Raw genomic sequence first — 25,605 nt, 5'->3', positions numbered from 1 at the left:
CTGCATAAAGGAGGTTCCAAGACTGCTGTTGTAAATTACCGACCGATCAGCATATCAGGAATCGTTATCAACGTCTTGGAGAAAATAGTCAAGAGAAAAATTCATCTATTTTCATCTATCCAATCCTGTATAGATGAAAATGGGATACTGTATTGGTGACAGCATGGTTTTGTGAAGGGTAGATCATGGCTCAGTAACTTGCTCACGTTTTATAACACAGTGACGGCTGAACTGGATAAGGGTAATGGGTTTACAGTGATTCTACTTGCTAAGGCCTTTGACAGGATCCCACATGGAATTCTAATCAGTAAACTGCAGCATATGGGGATGGATATAGGGTTGGTGAGATGGATAGGAGGGTGGTTTATGGAGAGATATCAGAGAGTAGTTTATTCAGAAGTAGAGTCCAAAAGATGGCCTGTGACTAGTGGTGTGCCGCAGGGTTCTGTTCTTGGACCACTACTGTTCAATTTGTTCATTAACGATATAGGAAAGGATCTGAGAGGAAGTGTTCATTTGTTTGCTGATGATGCAAAGTTGGGTAGAGCAATAGTGAGTGCACAGGATGTCAAAATTTTGCAGGATGATTTGGATAGTTTGGAGGATTGGACTAAGGAGAATGGATGTCAATTTAATATGGTAAAGTGTAAGGTTATGCATTTTGGGATGAAAAGATTAGCAGCAGTATATCACATTGGTGGAACCGTACTCCAGGAGATTGACGAGGCCATGGATTTGGGAGTGTTGGTGGATAGGGAATTGAAGTTTAGGGTGCACTTCGCAAAAGTGACTAAATCAGCTCATCAAATCACTTGGTTGCTGAAAAATACTTTAACAAGCAGAGACAAACAGGTTATTGTTCCTCAGTATCGAGCCTTGATAAGACCCCGTCTAGACTACTGTGCCCAGATATGGGTACCAGGGTTTCTTCTTGATGGGGAGGAGGTGGAGAGGATCCAGAGATGAGTGACAAAGATGATAGCAGGTCTGTGGAATGAACTTTATGAGAACAGGTTGAAGATTTGTGGGTTGCAGAAATTGGTTGATAGGCAGAATAGGGGTGATATGATTGAGACATTCAAATTTCTAAAGGGATTCTATAAGATTAATTCAGAAGATATTTTTGAGAATAGGACTGGTGGTGGGAGGACTAGGGTGCCATATATGGAAGCTGGGAAAGAGTGTTGTTAGCAAGGGTGTTAGAGCTAGGTTTTTTACTTGGAGAGTGGTGAATGAATGGAATAAGCTGCCAAAGTCTGTAGTGGGTGCCATGACTGTGAATGAGTTCAAGGCAAGGTATCATAGATACTGTGTAAATGTCGAATAGTTGTCCTTGACATGATGTTAGGGCCTCCCTCGATGAGTCTATCGACTCCTTGGAGTTGCTCATAATAATAATAATAACATTTGCTTCGTTCTCCTTACCTAACTGGCATTCGCTGTTGAAACACTTAATACAAATTTGTTCACTTGTTTCACTCTCCTTCTATGAATCCTTTAATTTTCGCAATGAATTCATCTCTCTCTCACTCACTCACACACGTGCGCGCACACACACACACACACACACACACACACACACACACAGTGCACTGTACAAAATGATGGAGATTCAAATCACCCAACAATGATGTCTGCAGCCATTGTTCTACTACACATCGGCACCATAAAGACAATATCATACTGAAACAAAAAAAAATATGTTTACTTACAAACTAAATAACTCAGTCAATCCCACACCTGTATAAAACAAAAACTATAATGAGTTAACCTAATATTATTAACTAAAATTGAAAAAATTACTTATCTTTCAGCAATGGTAATAACAACACAACATACACAATGCTCTCCCGAGTGGAGGAGTGAAATAAGAAGCTTGTCCTTTATATGAGATACATAGATAAAAATGGAAAGAGGCATTTATTCCCACAATTATTCTTCAAAACTTGACAGCTGCAGAGAGGATTTGATACATCTGAGAGTGAGATTAACAAGTTCATCTTGCCACTTGAAAAAATAGTCATTTATTTAGCAAGCACTGGACAATGGGCTAATGCAAAACCGACATGTTTGATCTTATATCAATATACTGTATTGTACATAATTTGAATGTATCTATTTTAGTTTCTAGTAAAGATGTTCCTTTTGTTGCTGAAATTGAAATAGTGGAGCAAAAAATATATACTTTTTATCAGAATTCACTAAAAAAAATTGAAACAATTGAGAAAAGTAACAGCTAAGTTACAAACATTAGGCCATTATGGACTTTTGATTGCACAATATAATGCCTCTCCCAGCAAAGTCATCTCCACCTCCTCGTGGTATGGCCAGTTTTCACAAACGGGCTCTGGCAGAGTGAGTATTGCTGCCTTAAAGGCATATCTTCCCTAGCTGTGAGGAAATGCCAACTAGACCTGTAGGTTGTAAATGTTTTTCATCACCCATGCTTTTTGGAGGTGTGAAGTGGCTACTCCACTGTTTCATCCTCAGAGTATGGTCTCTGGTTTCTCTTCTCTCCTTTCTTCTCACATGAAGTGGATGACGGCCTTGCTGGGCATGCTCAACACTGTTATTATTATTATTCAACCAGGGAGCCAATTTCTGCTTAATTTGAGGGTATAGCAGTAAAACAGTTTTCCACAGGCTGGCTGCCAAATAGTGCATGGGAACAAACCCAATGGTAATGCATCTGTGCAAGGCTTCCCAATCAGCTGGAAATAATCATGCTGCTGCTTACCCTGTCAGATTATGCCTGGAGGATGACCAGATCAATGGTATGCAGGGGAATATCTGAGGCCACACTTCGACTGGAGTCTGGGAACTGCATGTGTGTGTGTGAGTGTGTGTTATGTACCAAAGTCTCTCAAACCCAGCTGCATGTCCCTACTCCATGTTCCCTGAATGAACATGAAAATCAATTGTATAAATGCTAGCGTTTTAACTGTGAATATGAAAAAATTCCAATAAAAAATAACAAAAAAAATCTAAAAATATGAAAAATACAACAAAAAAATGGTATAAATGATAAAATTATGGCCTAATTCCCACCCTCAAATAACACCAAAACTTCTTCCCATAAAAAACACTTCCATATCCATTTAACCAACATCCGAAGCATTAATACAAACATCGATAATATACACTACTGCTTATCAAAACTTGACATTAAAATCCAATCTCTTTTTCCTAACAAAACCTCAATTGGCATTCTCCATAACCAATGACTTAAATATTGATCTCCTCAATGTTCTCAAACAGGATGAAGACAACAGACTATTCAATGCAAAAAAACTCAAGCCTGTCTTATTACCCACAAGCAAAATCCCACTTCATCCCCTCTTACTTTTGATAATATAATACTCCAGTTTCCTTTCAAGATTGCCAAGATCAGTTTTCATTTCTTGAGTTGACTGTCACATCCAGTTTATTGTTCTTTTCTGTTCTAAACATTACTTCTCTTCCTTTCAACTTCTAGCACTTCATAAATCTCATGTCCAACCAATCTTGGAGTACTGTTCTCACATTTGGAGTGGAGCACCAAAGACTTCCATAAGAATTCTCGATGATATTAGGAAGAGGGCAATCTGCTTCATATAATGACCTTTCCCTCACAGACTTCTTTCAGTCACTACACTGTGTTATTTCTATATGTGCTTTCATGGTCATTGCTCCTCTGAATTGGCTGCTACCATTCCTCCACTTTCTTCTAAACACCTTCTGTGGTTAGAAGAAACTAGAGTAGACTTTGGCTAATACCCATATGCTGTCCAGTTTTGAACACACCTTTTGAACTTCTCAGCTTCCTTCATTCCATCCATCTCTTTTCTTTGAAAAAAATCTCACCTATACTGTTTCCTCACTGAGTACAATCCCCCCCCACACACACACACTCTTTAAGAAACATATCAACAGGATAATTTTCTCCTTAATCACTTACCCACACATGGCCCTGTAGCATTATAGGTATAGGTCCTGTGATCTTTCATGTGTGAAGTCGTCATAAAAAAAAAAATCTCAACTTGGTATCTGCATTCAGTAATGTCTAATAGAGTGGGAGCACAGACCACATTTTTAACAACTATCCTGCAGTGGTAATGATTTTCAGAGAAAATGCCTAACAAATGGCAAAAAGATATGATGCAGCACCATCAAACTTTTGCTAAAGAAGATGAAAATATGCTCCCTTGCAATAATAATACATTTTCTCTTAGATTCAAGCAACTATCATTGATTTTTCAAAAGGCAAACTGCAGTGTAAATTGTCTAGAGGTATACAATGGTATTCTGCTAATACATGCATGCAGACAGTTATTTGAATGTTCACTGAAATGCATTTGTTAAAAGTTTTGGTGAAAATGAACTGGAAAATGTTAAATATGTCTAAGTATTTTGATACACTTACCTTGTCTGAAGATCTGGAAGATTTTGGGAAGAAAGAAATTAATGTTTTAGATCATCATCAAATTCTTGACATGTACCCTCAAGGGGTACAGGATATGATAGTACTACATGAAAAATTAACATCATAATAAATTTGATACCTGTCGAGACTCAAACATTATCAGATCTTATATTTCTATCTTCTAAAGGCACTTTTTACCATATCAATCCACCTATATCTTGGTCTTTCTCTGGGTCTTTTTCCAGCCAACCTAGCAGAGAACACTTGTTTTGCTAATCTTTCTTCTCCCATTCTATTTAAGTGACCATACCACCTGAAATTAGCTCTGCTAACATATTTCTGGGTGCCAACAATGTCAAGTTCTTTACTAATATCGCCGTTTTTAATATGATATTGCCATTGATACCATCTGTTCATGCCCCTAATTTTCCTCAGGACTCTCATATCTCCGGTCTCCAGTCTTTGATCAAGTGTTTTACTTCTAACCCAGCTCTCAGATCCATAAGTTAAAATTGGTTTGAACATCATCTCGTATATAGCTAATTTAGTATTCTGACTAATTTCTCTCTTATTCCATATAAATTTATCCAGTTAACTTCCTACTTTCCTTTGTTGAATCTGTTGTCCATTTCCATATTTAATTTACCATCTTCCTAAAAAATCATGCCTAAGTAGCTGAAATGTTTTACTTGTTCTATAGGTTCTCCATTCATAATGCAGTTGATATTTTCAATGCTTCTATTTTCATTGTCTTTGCCTTGTTATTGCTGACCTCCTTCATACCAAATCGATTGCAAGATTCTGAAATCATTGTAATGTCTCTCCCAAATATACTGTGGAGATTCAGAGCCTCTCCCATCTTTGAGATTACAGCAGTGAAGAAGTTACACAGGCTGGCAACCAGACAGCATACTGGACTGGACCTGTAGATAATGTGAAACTATATTCTCTGTAAGGGTAACATTTCTAAGAATATTGCCTCCCACTGCATGTGTCCTTCGTTCATTTTCTTTTCACCTCTTAAACACTAACATGACAGTAAATACAAACAGATATAGTGAAACTGCAGTTAAAATAAAAAATTAACTTTCCTCAAAAAAATCAAAATTTTTAAAATCTCAAAAAAACTTACAAAAAAAAAAGTTTTCTGCATCCATTTTTATTACATTTGTGACATTAAATCAACTTGAATTATGTATGCCATCACTTAGAGACATCTAAACTATTTCCAATTTTTGACCAAACCCCAAATCACTACCCATGCTACACTGCTGTGTAATTCCTTTCATAAGGATGATATTTTTGCTTTTCTATAATCTGATAGGGGTGTAAGTTTTGGGTAGTAGGGGTAGCACCTCTACCTGCTCAGCAATCGCATCAAAATATTTGGTGGCTGGGTGGAATTGGTCCCCACTGCTCATACAACTCTCACTTATGGCTCCAAGTAGCTGGTAGACTAGCAGCCACACCCTGAGACCGTGCCTCGACTGGCATGCAAAACTAAGTGAGGGTATCAGCATTTTATGCTGTAGTGAAGGAGAGTGTCTCCTCCTTGTTGCACTTGAAGACTGGAATGGCTGAATTAGCAGATTTAATTTGACAATGGTAATGAAAGCATGACAGCAAACTATGTGATATAAAGTGTCCAGGCACACTCCAAGACAAAACAGAGATGTGGCCAGTGACCGTGGAAGAGATAAGAACTCACCACGTAACCTTCCGTAGTAAATCATGAAACAGAGAACCATGTTGGATTTAAGCAATAGAGACAAGGTTGGACCCCTCTGCAACTTTTGTCTCTTGGAAACATTACAGGGAAGAAGAGAAAGAAACTCAGAAACGTAAGATGGATACTATGAAAATAGCATATGACGAAGATACCTTAAACCCTCCAGGGAGGGTATCTCCTGATCCTCGTCTGAAAACCAAGAATCTTCTCTTAAGGCTTGCAACTTAGAATATAAGGCCCTTATATGAAGCTGGGAAGTTAGATAACCTTATACAAGAACTTGAAACAATGAAAATTGACATTGCTGGTATTAGTGAAGTCAAATGGACTAATAGTGGAAAAATAAACAGAAAGAGCCATTTAATTATATACTCATGCGGAGACAGTCATAGGAATGAAGTAACATTTGTACTAAAAAATAAGATTGTGCAATCCTTACTTGGATTTTGGCCCATAAACAACAGGATAATTGCATTAAAAATTGCAGCTCAACCTTTTAATATTTTTATTGTCCAAATATATGCACCTACTTCTGATTACCCAGATGAAGATGTAGAATGTTTCTATGAAGACATTCAAAATACACTAAACAACCCTAAATCAGATGACATAACTATCATTGTGGGAGACCAGGGACTGGGACATTGAAATCCAAGAGGAGAAAGATTAATCTAGTTCTGTGAAGAAAACAATCTGGTAATAGCAAATACTTTATTTAGCCACCCTTCTAGGAGGGTGGCTAAATAAATACTTTATTTAGCCACCCTCCTAGAAGACTTTACACATGGAAAAGTCCAAGAGACAGCTGTAGGAACCAGACTGACTAGGTCAATCTGTAGGAACCAGATGAAGATACCTTATATATAAATTTAATAAATTTTATTAGTTTATTAAAATTAATAAAATTTTAATCATTATAATTTTATAATGATTTAAAAAAGATTCCGGAATAACATCTTACAAGCCAAAACATACCCAGGGGCTAATATTGGATCAGATCACAACCCTGTGGTCATTAAAGTAGCAATAAAATTAAAGAAAATAATGAAACCTCTAAACATAGAAAAATATAATCTCGGCTTCCTTAAAAATCAAGAAATACAACAAATTTTTAAAGGAACTGGCACAATCGACTGCTGTTAATGTTCCTGATCCCACCAAGTATCCCTACCCTAAAGATGAGATTGAGGATACATGGCAGAAATTTAAAGAGGGTATAAAAAAAAAAAGGCAGTAAAACAAACAATTCCCAAATTTGAGAAGAAGATGAGTAAACCCTGGATGAATGACAAGATACTGAAAATGATGGAGGAAAGAAAAAAACACAAAAATCATCCTGAATACAAGAACTTATACAAGGAGATCAGGATAGAATGTAGGATTGCAAAAGCACTATGGCTCAACAACAAATGCAAGGAAATTGAACTTCTGGACAAAAAGCACAAAACCAGAGAACTTCATGAAAAAATTAGGGAGCTAACTAGCAAATCTTGCAAAAGGGTAGGTTCTCATTGCATTGAAGATACCAGTGGAAACATCCTAATGGAGAAAGACAAAATAAGGGATAGATGGGTAGAGTATTCAAAGGAACTCTACAATCATGATAGAATAGATAAGCAATGCAATAAGATTTGGAGGGCCTACTATTCCTACCTGGGATGTAACAAATGCCATTAGGAAACTGACACCAGGAAAAGCTCCATGAATGGGTGGAATTATGGCAGAATATCTAAAAGCTATAAGGATGATAAGGCTATAAGATCACTGACTGACATAAGTAACAAAATATACGAAACTGGACACCTGCCAAAAGATTTTAAGCACTCAACGTTCCTACCAATACCTAAAAAATCGAAGACAATCAGTCTGATCAGTCAGATAGCAAAAGTTATGTTATATATCATCCTAGAAAGAAATAAACATAAAATCAAAATGGAAATTAATGAAACACTATCTGGTTTCCAGGAAATAAAGGAACTAGAGAAGGACTTTTCAACATTAGAACTATTATAGAAAGATGGACTACTTATGTTTTATTGACTACACAAAGGTCTTGGACAATATACAACATGAACAACTAATCAAATGCATCAGAAATTTAGGAGTAGATGGTAAAGATACCAGATTACTGATAAATCTATGTTGGGAGCAAACTGCCTCAATAAAAATATCAGGAGAAATCCCTGAGGAATTCCCAGTAAAGAAGGGTGTCAGATAAGGCTGTGTTCTTTCTCCTATACTGTTTAACCTCTATACTGAAAATATCTTCCAGCAATTAGAAGAATTTAAAGGAGTCAGCATAGAAGGCAGGAATATAAACAACTTAAGATATGCAGATGGTACAGTACTGCTAGCTGAAAATAAAAAAGATCTTCAAAACCTACTAGAAGAGATGCTGAAGCTAAGTGAAAAATATGGACTTAATTTCAACTTCAAAAAAACCAAAACCATGCTGGTAACAAGAGAAAAAGGGAAAATACCCGATATAAATATTAAGATCAGAGGAAATACTTTAGATCAAGTAGAGAGTTATATATATTTGGGTCAACTAATTACAGAGAATGGAAAGTGTGATAAGGAAATATTAAGAAGAACAAAAATTGCTAGATGAACCTTCATTAGCATGAAAAACATTCTGACCTCAAGGGAAATTCACACAAAAACAAGAATTAGCCTGTCCAAATGCTATGTATGGTCAACACTGCTATATGGAGCAGAAACGTGGACAATATCAAAATATTGTGAAAATAAACTAAAAGCCTTTGAGATGTGGATCCTCAGAAGAATTCTTAGAGTCCCGTGGACTGCCAAAAAAACTAATTTAGAAATTAATATTAGAGATGATTGGAAAAGATAGGAATCTGTTGAAAACCATTAAGAAAAGGAAGACCACCTACCTTGGTCACATACTAATGCATGAATCCCTACAAAAAACACTTCTAGAAGGAATGATACAAGGAAAAAAAGAAGAAGAGAAAGACAAAGAACAGATTGGATGGGAAATATTAAGGACTGGACCTTTTTGGCCAATGAAGAACGCAAAAGAGAAGCACAAAACCGTATATGGTGGAAGCTAATGGTAGTCAACCTCCTGGAAGGAGATGAAATCTGACAAGAGAATCTGATATTCCTTAATAGAGAATCTTGAATATTCTCTTTTCGACCTTCTGTGGCTTAAGATATTCATACCTCATAATGTATCATTCACTTGCTGTTTATACTGCTCTCCTAATTCTGAAAATCCCTCTGACCTCTCTGAATTCTTATCCTTGAATACGTGTTTAGAGGCTTAAGTGCTGTGAGGACATCATGTTGGAGGCTTAATGGATTTTTTACAACACTCAAAAAGAATTAAAATAGAATTTAATACTTCCTATATTTCGTCCTAGTCACTAGGACATCTACGGGGATTACAAAAACAATTAATGTAACATATACACAAATAACAAAACAATACTAAGCCCAACCACGTGGATGACACTAAAGTCCTATCTAGGTAGAGCGCCCTCTAAGGGCAGTAGTAGGTGGCCTGGAATGTAAGGTGGGAACTCTGGTGATGAGTGTTTCCCAAATCTTCGGAAGCTTAATGCAACCATATTTATTGAGATTTGGTTGGTTTTTGAGAGCTGCTGCTGCTTCTAAGAAAAGTCTCTCTTTCTTGAATTTGCTGTGGTGGAGCATTGTGGTTTTCTTCCATGATACCCTGTGGATGGTGTCCAAAACATGGTCAGCCAAGCCTGAATGGCCATAGTTGTGTTTGAAGATGTAAGAATTGTGTTCCTCTAGACGGATGGATGCTGATCTGCCTGTCTGTCCAAAGTACGCCAGCTTACAGGAACAGGGTACTTTGTAAACTCCAGGCAGAGAGAGAGAGGAAGGAGCTGATCTTTCGTAGAACGGATAAGGGTAGCCAGTTTGCGGTGGAGCTTATATGCTGTATGTAGGTTGTACTGTTATAGTATCTTGGCTATTTTTTCGGATGTGCCACGGACGTAGGGTATGGTGATGGCATTTTTAAAATCTTGTTGACGAGAAGGACGGGGAAATGGGGGAGGAGTTGATTATTTTTTTGATACTGTGATCGCTGTAGCCATTGGAGAGGAAAGTTCTGTGTATGTGATTAAGCTCAGTAGTGAGGGCAGTTCCACTGGAACAAAGATTGTGGGCTCTCTTGGTAAGAGTTTTAATAATGCCATATTGTTGAGAGGGGTGGTGGTGGGAGAGTTTGTGAATGTATCTGCCTGTGTGTGTGGGTTTTCTGTATACGGTGAAGGTAAGTGTATCATTAGGCAGGCGTGTGACTAAGGTGTCTAGGAAGGGTAATCAATTGTTCTTTTCCTTTTCCATAGTGAACTGGATTCTTGGATGTAGACTATTGAGATGACTGAGGAAGGAGTCTAACGTGTCTGGGCCATGAGGCCAAATAGAGAACACATCATCTACATATCTTAGCAAGATAGAAGGTTTGAGTGGGGCTGAGTCTATGGCTCGTTTTTCGAAATCTTCCATATAGAAATTGGAAAGGGGGGGGTGAGAGGGGGGAACCCATGGCAGTTCCCTCTATCTGTTTGTAGATTTTGTTGTTCCAAGAGAAATACCCAGAGTTAATGGCAAAGGAAAAGAGATCTAAGATGTCAGAGGGAAAAACGTTTTCTAAAAGAGATAAGGTGTCAATTAAGGGAATATTAGTAAACAAAGAGGAGATATCAAAGCTTACCAATATGTCTGTCTTATTCAAGGTTAAATTTTCTGCGAGGGCATTAAAGTGGGTCGAGTTTTTTATATAGGAAGGGGACCTTCCGGTGAGGGGGATCAGAGAGTTGGCCAGCTGTTTAGATAGTCTATAGCAAGGTGCATTGGTGGCATCTACTATATATCCTTCTTATCCTTGAAGTTTGATATACAATCCTACTACTCCAATACTGAAGTTATTTTCCTTGCTGACTTTGATGTCCACAACTCCAAATGGCTCCCTTTTTCCAATTATAGTGACTATGCCAGAAGAAAAGTAGAGGTATTTACACTCACTCAACAGCAGATTTTTTTCTAAACTAGATCTCCTTCCACATACACTGGTAATTCACCTCTAGTTGAATATTCTGCCCCAGTTACTGACAACCATGCATTTTTCGACATAACACCAAGAAGTGGGAAGGTCTCCAAGACTCACTCCTCCTTTTAACCGTCAGACTACTGCTTCCATTCTCTATATCTAAATACATGTTGTGACTGTGTTACAAAAATTATAAATATTGGAATGAGAGAACAGATGACTAAGGCAAATCGTTTCCCTCTTACCTGAAATTATGTATAACATGCCTCCTGAGCCTTCTGCCAGAAACATGTCAAAGAATTTCAATCGTGTTGAATGCCAAAAAAATCTGCTGGTTCTGATGATATCACACCAAATGTTCTAAAGAGATGTACTGCTGAACTAACATCTGTTCTTTATCATGTCTATACTATATTATACTCAGCTGACATCCAACTCACAATGTATGCCTCCAAAAAACATCTTTTTGGGAAGTATGCCTATATGCAGCCAATTTCAGAAAAAGGACATAACTGTCTACTATCAACCCCATACGCTCACATGAGTACCTCTAAAGTAATGAACGTCATTGACAAACTCTCGATTAGTCAGAGACTGCCAGTCAAGATCCACAGCAAATCTCCTTGTCTATGTTAAAGATCACCTACTATCAGTTCCCTAACTGATATCTTTATATCATCATTCAATGGATGATGACACCTTCAATCTTTCAAAATACAATTTTGTCTCTTTTTTCTCACAAAAAAACCTTAATTCTTTTATAATGCTCAGCTGAAGATCAGATTTCACTTCTCAGAGTGAAACTACAGCATCCTGAGATTTGAAGGGAAAAAAAAAAAACATTGGCAACATTTTTTTTTTTTGCAAGATGTCTTTTCATCTGTCCAGTACATTCCATCACTCCAAATTGCTATCACATTTGAAGTGATGCACCAAAAACCACTTTAAAAATTCTTCATGCTGTCCAGAAAAAGAAGAAAATTCAGCTAAATGATGACCCCACTTTCATTTCTATACCATGTCTTCTACAGATATTTTCCAGGGTACTGTTCAGCAGAAGTAGCATCCACCATACCACCCCCCATCCCACCCCAATTTCTGTTAGACATACAATAATTCAAGCAAACGGTTGCTTAACATCCTTTATATTTCAGCTGGTAATTCACTGGACCTGATACTATCTATCTCAGTTCTGTGGAACACCCTTTTCTATGAGGTGTTCCCCGAAGACTACAAGTTACAGCTCTTCAAAATAAATATCAACAGATTACTTTTTTCTTTTAATTCCTGCCCAAACATGAACTTATTTGTGGCCACTTATGTTGGAGTGAATATATAGGTTGTACCAAAATTCAGGCCCCACAGGCCAATCACAATATCTTTTTTAATGATTTTTTTTCAGATGTTCAATGAAACCTAAATCGATGAAAGAATATATAATAGACATTATTCTTGTGTATGCCAAAGATGCTGCCATACAACGTTCAGTTGCTTCTTGAGTTTGATTCCAAGCATCCTGACAGACCTCCAATTAATCATAGAACTGTTAATAAATTATGTTCGTTTCTAAGAAACAGAAAGCACTGATGATCAGAAGTGCAGTACAATGGTTGACCAAGTAGTTCAACTGATGCAGAAACATCTGCAAGGGTCTATACGCATCTGGAAAACAGCTCATGTAAATCACTGAGAAAGTCATCACAAGAAGCAAATGTTACAGCGAGTTCCATTAGATGCATGCTTTCAACCAATCCCAAATAATGTGGAATATTTTTCTAAGAAACATTTCCAGGGAAATGGACTGGATGATATGGATTCATTGAATGGCCACTGAGATCTCCAGACTTAACTAATTTGGATTATTTCTTATGGGGACTACCATCAAATCAGTGGCTTATATCAATCAACCCAGAACAACAGACAATCTAAAGGAGACCATCACATTAGAATCTAATACAAACATCAGAGAAATGTTACTGTACCTAGGAATGTTCAAAGGTCATGTATCAAATGAGTAAGGAAGTGTCTAGAAGAAAATGGAAAACAATTTGAGCATTTAATGTAATTTATATAATAAACTGTCTGTGCGGCCTGACTTTTAGTACACACATATGAAGCTGATGTTATGATAATGCAGACATTACTGTATGCAGCATCATAATATGTACTCACTGTATTCATTAGTGGATTTTATATATATATATATATATATATATATAATATAAGAATTGAATATAAAAGAATTGAATGACATAAACCGAGAGTAAAGGAAAAAGGTTTAATGGTATCACACAACTAGTTTCAGCTTTTTACAGTATTCTTCAGGTGTTTTCATAAAAGAAAACAAAAAACATTAAACATTGAAGATAAAAACTGTGAACAGCACAGGAAAGTCACTATACATATTTAATGTGAAAACGTTATAGTTAACGTATTCAAAGCTGTTCCTTCGTTGGCCACATTGTTGGGTGAGTGCATGCGTATAGCATCTCGTGAGTGCCAGTATGTGATCACAGCAGAATGACAGTCTGGGAGGTTGTAGCTTAAATTATTATTTAAATGTACAGGGTTGAGGAATGATTTCTCTAGATTCTACAATTTTTCTCTCCAGTTCGTCATGGCAACAAAAAATTTGTTAGATCTATCCCAAAGGATTGTATGACTATGGTTTTGATCATCAGAATCAGCAGAAAAAAGGACATGGCTGGATAAAGCACTGGCACGTGTTCTCTTGTAAGTGATGTCCCTCCTGTGCTCCTCCATACATAATTCAATAGACTCATCCATCTGGCCAAAGTAAGGAATGTCGCAGTCACACCATATCTTGTATACACTGGGATATTTTAGATTGTGATGGCTAGGCTTTGGATGGCTCACTAGAGAGCGGATCTTAGGAAGTGGAGTGAACAAAGTTCTAATGTTATATTTTTTGAGAGCTTTGGCTAATTTTTGAGAGACTGAGCTTATGTATGGTATAGATATATTGCCTTTAACATTATTCATTTCTTCAGTATGGCGACTAAGAAGATTAAAAAGGTATTTTTTAGTAATTTTTTGAGAATAACCATTCAGTCTGAAAGTAGATCTAAGAAAATTGATTTCTTTATGAAGGTCATCTGGGTTGTCAAGAAGAGAGCGAGCTCTATGTCCCAAAGTAGAAATAATTCCAAGTTTCTGAGGAGGAAAATGATGGGACTGACTATGGAGATATCTATTGGTGTGTGTAGGTTTTCTGTACATCGAAATTGTAAGTTTTTCAGAAGAACAGGTCAGTTTCACACCCAGGAAAGGCAGGGAACCATTAGTTTCAAATTCAGCCGTGAATTGGATATTCGGATGTTGACTACTGAGATGTTCAAGGAAATCCAGGAGAGAATCATGTCCATGGCTTCAAGACTACTCAATGATAAGTTATCTAAAAAAATGTTAGCCTTACTTACTCATTGCATCAAGTCTGGATACTTTAGATTTCAGGACACCATCTACAAGCAAAATCATGGTCTAGCAATGGGTAATCCTTTATCTCCTGTATTTGCCAACATTTATCTGGTAGATTTTGAAGTTAAAGCTATCTCTTCCTATTCCTTAGCACCTAGAATTTGGAAACGATATGTGGACGACATTTTCCTCATTTGGAGCTACGGACATGATTCTCTCCTGGATTTCCTTGAACATCTCAATAGTCCACACCCGAATATCCAAATTCACGGCTGAGTTTGAGACTAATGATTCCCTGCCTTTCCTAGACGTGAAACTGACCCGTTCTGAAAAACTTAAAATTTTGATCTACAGAAAACCTACACACACACCAATAATACCATTTTAATCCTCCTAGTAGCCACTGAAGAAATGAATAATGTTAAAGGCAATATATCTATACCATACATAAGCTCAGTCTCTCAAAAATTAGCCAAGGTTCTCAAAAAATAACATTAGAACTTTATTCACTCCGCTTCCTAAGATCCGCTCTCTAGTGAGCCATCCAAAGCCTAGCTATCACAATCTAAAATATCCTGGTGTATACAAGATATGGTGTGACTGCGACATTCCTTACTTTGGCCAGATGGATGAGCCTATTGAATTGCATATGGAGGAGCACAGGAGGGACACCACTTACAAGAGAACACGTGCCAGTGCTTTATCCAGCCATATCCTTTTTTTTTTTTTTGCTGCTTCTAATGATCAAAACCATAGTCATACAATCCTTTGGGATAGATCTAACAACATTTTCCGTTGCCATGACGAATTGGAGAGAAAAACTGTAGAATCTAGAGAAATCATCCTTAAATTATTATTACATTTAAATAATAATTTAAGCTACAACCTTCCAGACTGTCATTCTGCTGTGATCACATACTGGCGCTCACGAGATGCTATACGCACGCACTCACCCAACATTGTGGCCAATGAAAGAACAGCTTTGAATACGTTAACTACAACGTTTTCACGTTAAATATGTATAGTGACTTTCCTGTGCTCTTCACAGTTTTTATCTTCAAAGTTTAATGTTTTTTCTTTTCTTTTATGAAAACACCTGAAGAAGGCTGTAAAAAGCCGAAACTAGTCGTGTGATACCATAAACCTTTTCCCTTTACTCTTGGTTTATGTCATTTAATTCTTTAAAAAAAAAATATATATATATATATATAAACATGCAGGGGGGGGGGGGAACACAACAATTGCCTAAGCATCTCAAGGGATATCTTCTTTGCCAGCTAGCACTATTTCTCGCCTAAGCAACAGTGCATAGACAGTTTGCAGGACTGCTAGCAAGCTGTCAACAGAATCATGCATGGCCCAAAAGCCATGAGATCCAAGTCACTGAAAAAAAAAAAAAAAAAAGTAATGTTCCAAGCTATGTTCCATATAAAAGAAAATAGCGATAAAATTCAACTATTAAACTCATTCCACTGCTGTTTGCTCTCTCATCTCAATCTCCTCAAAATCAATGGAGAATAACATCAACAGCCAACTTCTTCACCTCACTATGTGGAGGCCTACAGATTAATAAGCGATCCCCCAATGGATTCTGCTACTCTAACTTCATAGCCAACTTTATCTACCTTTGTAAAAATGCATAGATACATTTGGAAGAATTTGTGAAGTTGCATGTGATATTTCAAGAATGTTTGATTGGCTCTAACACAGGAATCTTGTCTTATAATCGCCTTCTATTGTTTACAGTTGGATTGTCAGTTTCTTCTCTCTTCATTTACTAAGTGACAGCACATGGTTTCCTCTCTCACAATTTCCTTAATAAAGCCAGAGTATTTCCAGAGCTTTGTACTTTGGCCCAAAACATTAATTAATAATCTTCTAAACATGAATGATCTTCTCTAACTACAAATATCTTTGGCTGATGGGGACAAATTTCAATTATAATCCTTTAACTTTTTTTTTTTATCAATCACAGACACAAACATACAAGGCCACAATGCCTATAAGTACATTAGTGCTCTGGGTATGCATGAGCAAATATTTAAGAAACATTAAAAAAAAAGAAAGAGAAAACAATTTTATTTTTTGAACAATATTAAAAGTTAGATTGTTCCAAAACACAGAGACAGATGGAATGAAAGAGGATGATGAGAAGTTGGTTCAGTATGCATATTATTGGAAGCACTTGATTGTTTTTAAAGGTAGGAGAGAAAGCAGAGGAAATGGTGGCGAGTTCAGCAGAAGAGTACCCACAAAAATACCTGTAAAAAAAAGCATAAGGCAGAACACCTACGAAAAAGTAGGAATAAGTCTATGAAAAAAAGACAGAGCAGTGAAGCTTTTTTTTTTTTTTTTGGAAAAGGAAATTTACAACAGATCACAAGAAAGGAAAATAGAAAAAATAAGTAAACTCAACAGTTTAGGATAACCAATGAAAGCCATGCTTGCAAAATCACTATGACTTCATGTCTTATTTTATTAAATTTCTCAACAAATTATAGCCTTCATTGGAGGCTATGCTATGGCTTCAACTATCTGGCAGAGCAGCACCAGCAACATTATTTGTTAGCCAAGCTGAATGTCTTCTTGCAGCTAAATCAAATTCAAGTTTTGAATATACTACTTTCACCTATCCAAAATCCTAAACTATCATATCATATTATGGATAGGTTTTAAACTTATACTCTAAAACTGAGAAAAACAAGTTGTGCTAATCACACAAGAAATGGGGAAAAAGAGTTATTTCTGAAAAGAATTATTATTATGTGACACCTCCATGGAGTCATCATGGAAGGTCACTCCTCTTTACTATACACAATTTGCCATCTTCCCTCCTTAATCCTCCAACTACTATTACCATCACAACGACACTACTACAATTGACACCAACGCCATCTACCATCGACTATCACCACCAACAATACTTTTTTTTTTTTTTTGTCTGTAAATTGCGTGTGTTCTCATGGCAGATTTGCCTGTGTACGGGATGAAAAACCCGAGTTTCCAGGAGAGAAGAAAAAAAAATCCTACTACCTCCGTATGAGATCGGCTAACTCACCTTCCAATGAAAATGCCCATATAACGCTTCCTCTCCTCTCTTGCTCTTGAATTCAGCTCTTGAATCCTGAAACAACCAAACTGTACATGATTTTGGTGGCTTCAGGCCTTCAATAATACTAGATTAGCATCACAATTAAAAAAAAATATATTTATTTAGGTTATTTATTTATTTAGGCCAAATAATCTTGGTCATGACCATTATGCGGCATGCAGTTCGATAATAATAAAATCGAGTTACCATTTGAACAATTATATTTTCATATATTAAAATGTTTTTTAGGTAATGTAAAGTGGACTTAATTGATATTTATCTTAATTTGCCTGGTTATGATAACGTAGCTATTACGAAACGAAGAAAGACATCTTAAACACAGCGTACTTAGGTCTGAAATATTAAGGTCACTCACTCCATGCTATTTACTTACCCACTCAGATCCTGATGAATGTGACTTCGAAGCAGTCTTAATTTTTTCTCCGAGACGAGATTGAACTATCAGTTGGACTGATTTTATACATAGGAACTTTGAAAACTGTTCTAAATCCTTGCGTTCTTGTGGAGTTAACTTACCGGACGACATGATGCTTAGCAAACCATCCACTTAATTTTATTAAACATCACAGATTATCGAAAAATATTCAGCAATTGTAATGCTAATGAAATATATATATACTTTGTATTTTATATTCGCATGAATATTTTTAATAAACGATGAAGCACCAAAACAAACGTGATTCTATACTTGAAGTTTGTGTAGACGGCGTTCAAACTTAATCGGGCCGCTCTCCGCAGACAAAAAGCACACCCACTCCACTAAATGCTGTTTTATCGACAATATATAGTTTAAAAGATATTTTGCAGAACCAATATAGTCATTCACTAAAATAACATTTACATGAATAAATGTTCCGGAATTAGGTAATTACTGTTGAAGCAACGCAGCTACACGTATGCTTTTAACATGATGCAACAGATATTTTCAATTATTTACCTTCCACATTACTAATCTCACACACATATTAGTGATTATCTAGAGTTCTGGACAGGTAGTGACTTAAGCACCACTGAAGCCTACTATCAACTATGCCTCCGGCAAACAAGCAACTTTTCGACCGTTATGTAGTAATTGAATTGTTACGACACACGGATTTACATTCATGTTCCCATGTGTGTAAATTATAAAAATACCACTCTCCAATACACATGCAAGTTTGAAGTATTCCTTTCCTCTTAAACATGATGCAGACGTGGCCGTGCATAACACAAGACTCCATATTCCAAATCTGGCATCCCAGCATTCCTCGGACAGGAAGCATATGTGTTCGATATGTATACTATATATCTCAAAGAGATATTTGTTATTTCATTGTTTTACAGTTATTATATATATATATATATATATATATATATATTTATCTCAAAATTAGTGTTTACATAAGGTACTTTCATATTTATTTATTTGCATTTATTTTTTCCCCTTTCTCCCCAGTCCCTTTTTTGGGAGGGGGGGGGGGGGGTTTGAGCCCTTCTAATGAAAGATTAGTTATATACAGGTAACCCCCCCCCCCATCGTATAACGCAGTACTTATACAACGCGGTTTCGTTATAACACAGTCTACAAACTGTAGTAACCTTTATCTTTTCATATATTTTTCACCGTGTGACTTAAAAATCAAATTTTATCTTCGTAAAATTTGCGCCTGCCCATAACGCGCATGTAGTTATAAGAAGCGAATTTATATTAGGGGAAATACCCTTTAGCATGTATTACGTCAATTGTTTACTGAATAAAATGTTTATTGTTGAAAATTGTCTTCGTTTTCTGCCAGGAAAGCGCATTAAAAATCATGTATGTTAATCTCAAGCTGAACACTTTCTTTTTCGGTGAGTTACATACAATATGTAATGCTTTTTTATGTAAAAAAAAATTATTTTTATAGTAATGGCCACTTAGAGGGCTTTCGCGATGGTCGGAAGCGAAATTAGTGAATTAATTGATGGGGAAATGGATTTAAATGAGAAGGAACTGGTACAAGTAATAGATGACGTCGAACCAAATGGCAGGGAAAATTCTGCCGAAGATTCTGATTGCGATTAATCCATTAAAGAATTCGGTTTTAAAGAAAAGCAGAAGGATTGGACTTGGCAAGAAAGTTAGGAAGTTATTTTACAGATAATGATCGCTCAATGGGGCGCTCCGGAAAATTCATGGGACAATTGGTATAGTATGAACTTAATAAAAAAATTGCAGCATAGCGGTGAGCAAGGTCTTATTACTTACTTCTTGATAACTAAACCAGCCGAAGTATGCAATGAAAATTGCACAAATGATGTCCAAGAGATTTCAAGTGATGACAACGTCCGGCCTCGTAAATAAAGAACATCTACCTTCTTTTAGTTTTGAAAACAGTGATGACGATTAAAATATGCACTTTATTTTATTTTGCCTAAAACATTTATACATTATGTACAATGAAGTTTACGAACAATTTATAATTTTTATAAGTTTATACTATGTATTTGTTTCATAGTTTGTTTTCTTAAACTTAATGAATTACCTGAACAATATATATGTTTTGGCTATGTCATTGTTGTTTATATAATTTTAAAAAAATGTTTTCAACAAAGAGCCTGTGTAGAAGTGGCATTTGCACTCTACAGCGCTTAACCGCACGAAGAAAGGCGTTCGAATCTAGTCGCCGCCCAGAGGAACTTTTTCTAAGCCTTTTCTCATCTCTGGCACGGACTAGCGAGTTTTTCCTCCCGTAAACTCAAGAAAATCGGCCGTCGAACCCACACTATTTCAGACATTAAAAATATTGTGTGAGGGTTATGGACACCAGATGGCGGCACTTACTAGCCGCCTTCTTAACTGCGTGCCGACTAATTAGTGAAAGCTTTGGGAAAGCTATCTCTGATTGGCTACCAGTGGAGACTGAACTGCCCACTCAGTCTCCAAAAGTTAGATAGAGCTAAAAAACAGCCTCGCTACTCCCTCTATAGGAACAAAAAGGCGTTAGCTGATTTTTTTTCTGATTTCAAAATATAACCCTACTTTTTTTATGTGATCTAAGTCTCGCATAACGCGATTTATATAACGCGGCATTTCAATGGAACCTAACATCCGCGTTATTAATATTATTATTATGGGACACCTCCAGGGAGTGCAAAGACTCATCAAAGGAGGACAGTTACTCTACCTCTCTCTCTCTCTCTCTCTCTCTCTCTGTTTTCACCATTCAATCCACCAACTACAACTAACCGCAACTACACCATCGCCATCTACCGCCCGGTTTATATATTATTATTATCGTGCTTGTGTAGCTCAGTGGATCTGGTGTTTGCACACCACGGCACTTGATGGCACAGAGGAAGACTTCTTGGTTTCGAATCTAGTCCGCGACCAGAAGAAATTTTTCTAAGCCTTTTTTCGACCGGTTCCCGAGTTAGTCGATATCTGGCACTGGCGAGCGGGTTTTTTCCCATAAACTCAAGAAAATCGAGAACGTAGAACCCACATTATTTCAGACATTAAATACGAGTATTAGGGTTAGGGACCACGAGATGGCGAAACTTGTTGAGCCGTCTCTCTTCACTGCATGCTGCTTAATTAGTGATAGCCTTGGGCCAGCTATATCTGATTGGGTACCAGTGGAGATTGAACTGCCTACTTAGTCTCCAAAAGTTAGATAGGGCTAAACGGCTCGCCTACTTCCTATATACGGGAATAAAAAGGCGTTAGTTGATTTATTTATTTATTTATTATTATTATTATTATTATTATTATTATTATTATTATTATTATATAATATTATATATATATAATAATCTTTAACATATATAATAATACATATATAAGACTCATCGAGGGAAAGGGTGCTAACAGCATAGAACGATTTAATCCCTTCCAACTACTAACAGCGCTCAAACTTGCTCAACTTTTTGCGTGAGCCATTAGTAGCAGAGGCTCTACCAATCGAGCAACCTTTGTTCGCTATCTACTATCTGTGGTTTACAAAGTGTTTACGAAAGTCTTAGCTCATAGGCTTTGTGCGACTCTAGACCTAGCACAACAAAAAGAACAGGCAGGCTTTCGAAGGTGCTTTAATACAGTAGACCATATTCAAGTTGTAGCAGATTATTGAACGGTGTAATAAATATTAATTACCACTATGTCTTGATTTTATTGCCTATGAGAAAGCCTTTGATTCACTTAAAATTTGTGAAATACTTAAAGCGTTACAAAACCAACAACTGGAGCAGCCATGCTCAGCACATTCAAATCAGCACACCAATGCCACAGCAGCAATTCATTTCAATGGAAACATCTGTACTATGGGAATACAGAAAAATATAGAACAGGGTGACACAATATCTCCAAAATTATTCACAGCATCTCTTGAAGAAATATTCAAAGTTCTTGATTGGGAAGGGAAAGGTCTGAAGATAAATGGAAGATATTTAAGCCATTTACGCTTTGCATATGATATAGTTATCTTTACTTCAACTGCACATGAATTACAGACTAATATCCATGAACTCCAAATTCCTAGCAAAAACAGCTGACCTAAAGACAAACCCTAAAGAAGACCCAAGTTATGTTCAATAACTATGTCCAACCAGAAACAACAAAAATCAATAATGAGGAAATTAAGCAAGTAAATCATTACATATACTTAGGATAACAGATATCAATGGAACAAAATATCATGAATGAAATTAAAAGGCACACGATGCTTGGATGGAAAGCATTTGGAAGATTACATTCAGCATTCAAAAGCAAACTACCATTATGCCTGAAGAGAAAAGTTTTTAACCGATGTATTCTTCCGATACTTACATATGGCTGTGAAACATGGACACTGAATGCAAAGGAAACTCAAAAATTAAGAACAACACAATTTAGTATGGAAAGAAGTATGGTTGGTATCACAAGATTGGATCACAAAAGGAATACGTGGATAAGAAACCAAACCAAAGTCTCTGACATCATAGGAAGAGTGAAACATCTGAAGTGGCGATAGGCTGGGCATATTGCTTGAAGACATGATCAATGATGAACAAAAGAAGTACTGGATTGGATGTCACGAGAGGAAAAACGACCACGACGCGGACCTAAATCACAGTGGATTGATGATATCATCAGATTTGCAGGAGTGACATGGAAAAGGAGAGCCATGGACAGACAGTTTGTAGTAATCTTGGAAAGGCCTTCATCCAGCAGTGGATCGACAATGGCTGCTGCTGATGATGATTACTGTAAATCCGTGTGTTCATGGGGCTATTTTGCCTGTTCTGAAGGACAAACACCGGAGTTTTCGGGTGAAGAACCCTCTACCTTCGTATGAGACTGACTAACTCACCTTTAGTCGAAAGACCAGATAAAGGTTCCTCACGTCATAGACGGAAATCGATCCCAGGTCTTTTCGACTAAAGGCCTCGTATATACCGACTGAGTTATGAACTCTGTATAATCTATGAAGCCATGTAACATAATATGAGAATGTTTGTGGGATAACATGAACTTTTTTGTGTCTAAGCCTGATTTATTTGTAATGGCAATTCTACAAAAACGAAATATCGGAAACTAATTGCACAAGTAATTTCGTTAGTATGCTAAATAATGTAGATTTTAAAAATACTCTGCTTTCAGATTAAAATTAGTTCAATTTGTCACTATTTCAGATAAGTAGAATTGTGGGTCCACAATTCATAGACGGGATGGATGATCACTGATGATCACTAAATGCTAATCGTCTCAGTTCTTAAAGGTGTCTGAATAGTTTACATGAAAATAAATTTGAAGGTTGCTGTGCAGTTTGGAAACTAGAACTTTTAAAAGATCTCCACAGAGTAAATTTTAAGTTTAATAGCTTTTCGGATCCTTACAATGAGAATTTGAGGCAATTTAAGCTCTAGCTTGTATAACTTATACGGAAGTCCAGCCATGGTCTAGTGGAATGCGTCAATGAAATAGACTTCCAGAAGAAAGAAAGAAAAACAACATACGTCGGTGATTTTTAGTCTAACTAGAGAAACTTTTCCTATGCTTGTTTATATTTATCTACTTATTTATTTTCTAAGATCTATTTTACAAGGTAGTTTATCTTTGGCACAGCAAATAAGGATTTGTCTCCTGGACAAGAGAGTTTCAAACATACCATCTCACAAAACACATAAATAAATAAAAAGAAAAGAAAAATCAAAATCCATTGTTTACGCAGTAATAACATGAGTCAATGTTAGGAATACAAGATGTCAACAGCTGAAAGTAATTATCTAGTCCCCAAATCGACAATACCTATCAACTCAGAATTACTGATGCTAAAGTGACAACTAATGACAGATATTGGTTGCATACTAATTTCAAATTTAAGGCTAAAATAATTCCCCTGTTCCGTAAGGAATAAAAAACCGCACGGGATTTATTATGTAGATATTGACATATAAGGAATATCGTGAGAATAAGAGTTAGTGGAGCTAGGAAATATATAAACACAGGCTAGAAAATGACTAGAATTGTGGGAAAAGTTAAATCGGAGTACGGAAAGAAATCGGCTGTGTAGGCTAAAAGCAATCCAAAGAATTTTAAGGCTTGTGTAGCTCAGTGGAAGTGGGGCTTATGTCCTCTGCGCTTGGTTGCTCGAAGTCAGACTTAAGTTCAAGTCTAGTCGCCGACTGGAGGAACCTTTCCTAAGCCTTTCTTCGACTTGTTCTCGAGTCTCTGGCACGGGCAAGCGGGTTTTTCTTCCCGTAAACTCAAGAAAATCGACCGTAGTACCCACATTATTTGACACAGTAACATATATTGTTAGAGTTAGGTATCAAGAGATGACAGGACTTATTTGCCAGCCTTTTCATCGGTGGCTGCTTGTTTACTGGAGAATGTGGGACTGGAATATGAACTGTTTACTGGAGAATGTGGGACTGGAATATGAACTGTTTACTTGGATAACTGGATGGTTGACGGACAGATATAAGAAATTTGTATAGATTAGATGTTAATGTACTACATTTAAGATGAGTCACAGGGATCAGTCCTTGGACCGTTGTTGTTCAATGTTTACATAGGGAAGGATCTAACATGAGATGTTAAATTGCTTGCTGATGATGCAAAAATAGGCATGGTAATCACGAAAGCCTGTGTAGCTCAGTGGATGTGGCGTTTGCACACCACCGCGCTAGGCCGCACGAAGGAAGTCTTGGTTTCGAGTCTAGTCGGCGACTAGAGGAAATTTTTCTAAGCCTTTTTTCGACCGGTTCCCGAGTTAGTCGATCTCTGGCACGGGCAAGCAGGTTTTTCCTCCCGGAAACTCGGGTTTTTCGTCCTGTAAACTCAAGAAAATCGACCGTAGAACCCACATTATTTCAGACATTAAATATATTGTATTAGGGTTAGAGACCACGAGATGGCGGCACATTTGAGCCGTCTCTCTTCACTGCGTACCGCTTAATTAGTGATAGCCTTGGGCCATCTGTCTCTGATTGGGTACCAGTGGAGATTGAACTGCCCACTCAGTCTCCAAAAGTTAGATAGGGCTAAATGGCCTCGCCTACTCCCGTATATACGGGAATAAAAAGGCGTTAGCTGATTTTTTTTTTGATCAGGATGCTACTGATATCCAGCACTTACAAAATGATTTGAATAGGCCGGAAATGCGGAATGATAATAGCTTTCAATTCAATGTTAGTAAGTATAATGCTATGCACATTGGCATGATAAATTTTACAATTGTATAATGTATTGGTGAAATCACGTTACAAGAAAGAAACTGATGAGGCTACGGATCTTGGAGTTATGGTGATCAGGAAATGAAGTTCGAAGGTCACATTGCAAAATATGCATCTACAACTGAGAGGATAATTGAGATGTTTAAACGAACATTCATATATTGGACTCTTTAAAAGGCTTGATACGATCGTAA

General features: G+C 36.9%; 1 protein-coding gene across 1 annotated transcript in view; it reads right to left on the bottom strand.

Moving 5' to 3' along the window:
* Positions 1 to 18,953, bottom strand: part of Atg13 (Autophagy-related 13) — a 163,268-nt gene extending 144,315 nt beyond the window's left edge. The window contains exons 1-2 of the mRNA XM_090395985.1: positions 18,108 to 18,953; positions 17,681 to 17,746 (exon numbers count right to left, since the gene is read on the bottom strand). Of these exons, the coding sequence (XP_090252111.1) occupies positions 17,681 to 17,746; positions 18,108 to 18,260 (219 nt within the window). The 5' untranslated portion in view covers positions 18,261 to 18,953. The remainder of the gene's footprint in view (positions 1 to 17,680; positions 17,747 to 18,107) is intronic.
* Positions 18,954 to 25,605: the final 6,652 nt, after the last annotated feature.

Source organism: Typopeltis vanoorti, chromosome 7 (genome assembly GCF_054136105.1).
Source record: "Typopeltis vanoorti isolate ZY-2024b chromosome 7, IOZ_Tvanoo_1.0, whole genome shotgun sequence".
NCBI classification, from domain to species: Eukaryota; Metazoa; Arthropoda; class Arachnida; order Uropygi; family Thelyphonidae; genus Typopeltis; species Typopeltis vanoorti.
The sequence above is the reverse complement of the archived record's forward strand: the minus strand, read 5'-3'. Positions and strand labels throughout refer to the sequence as shown.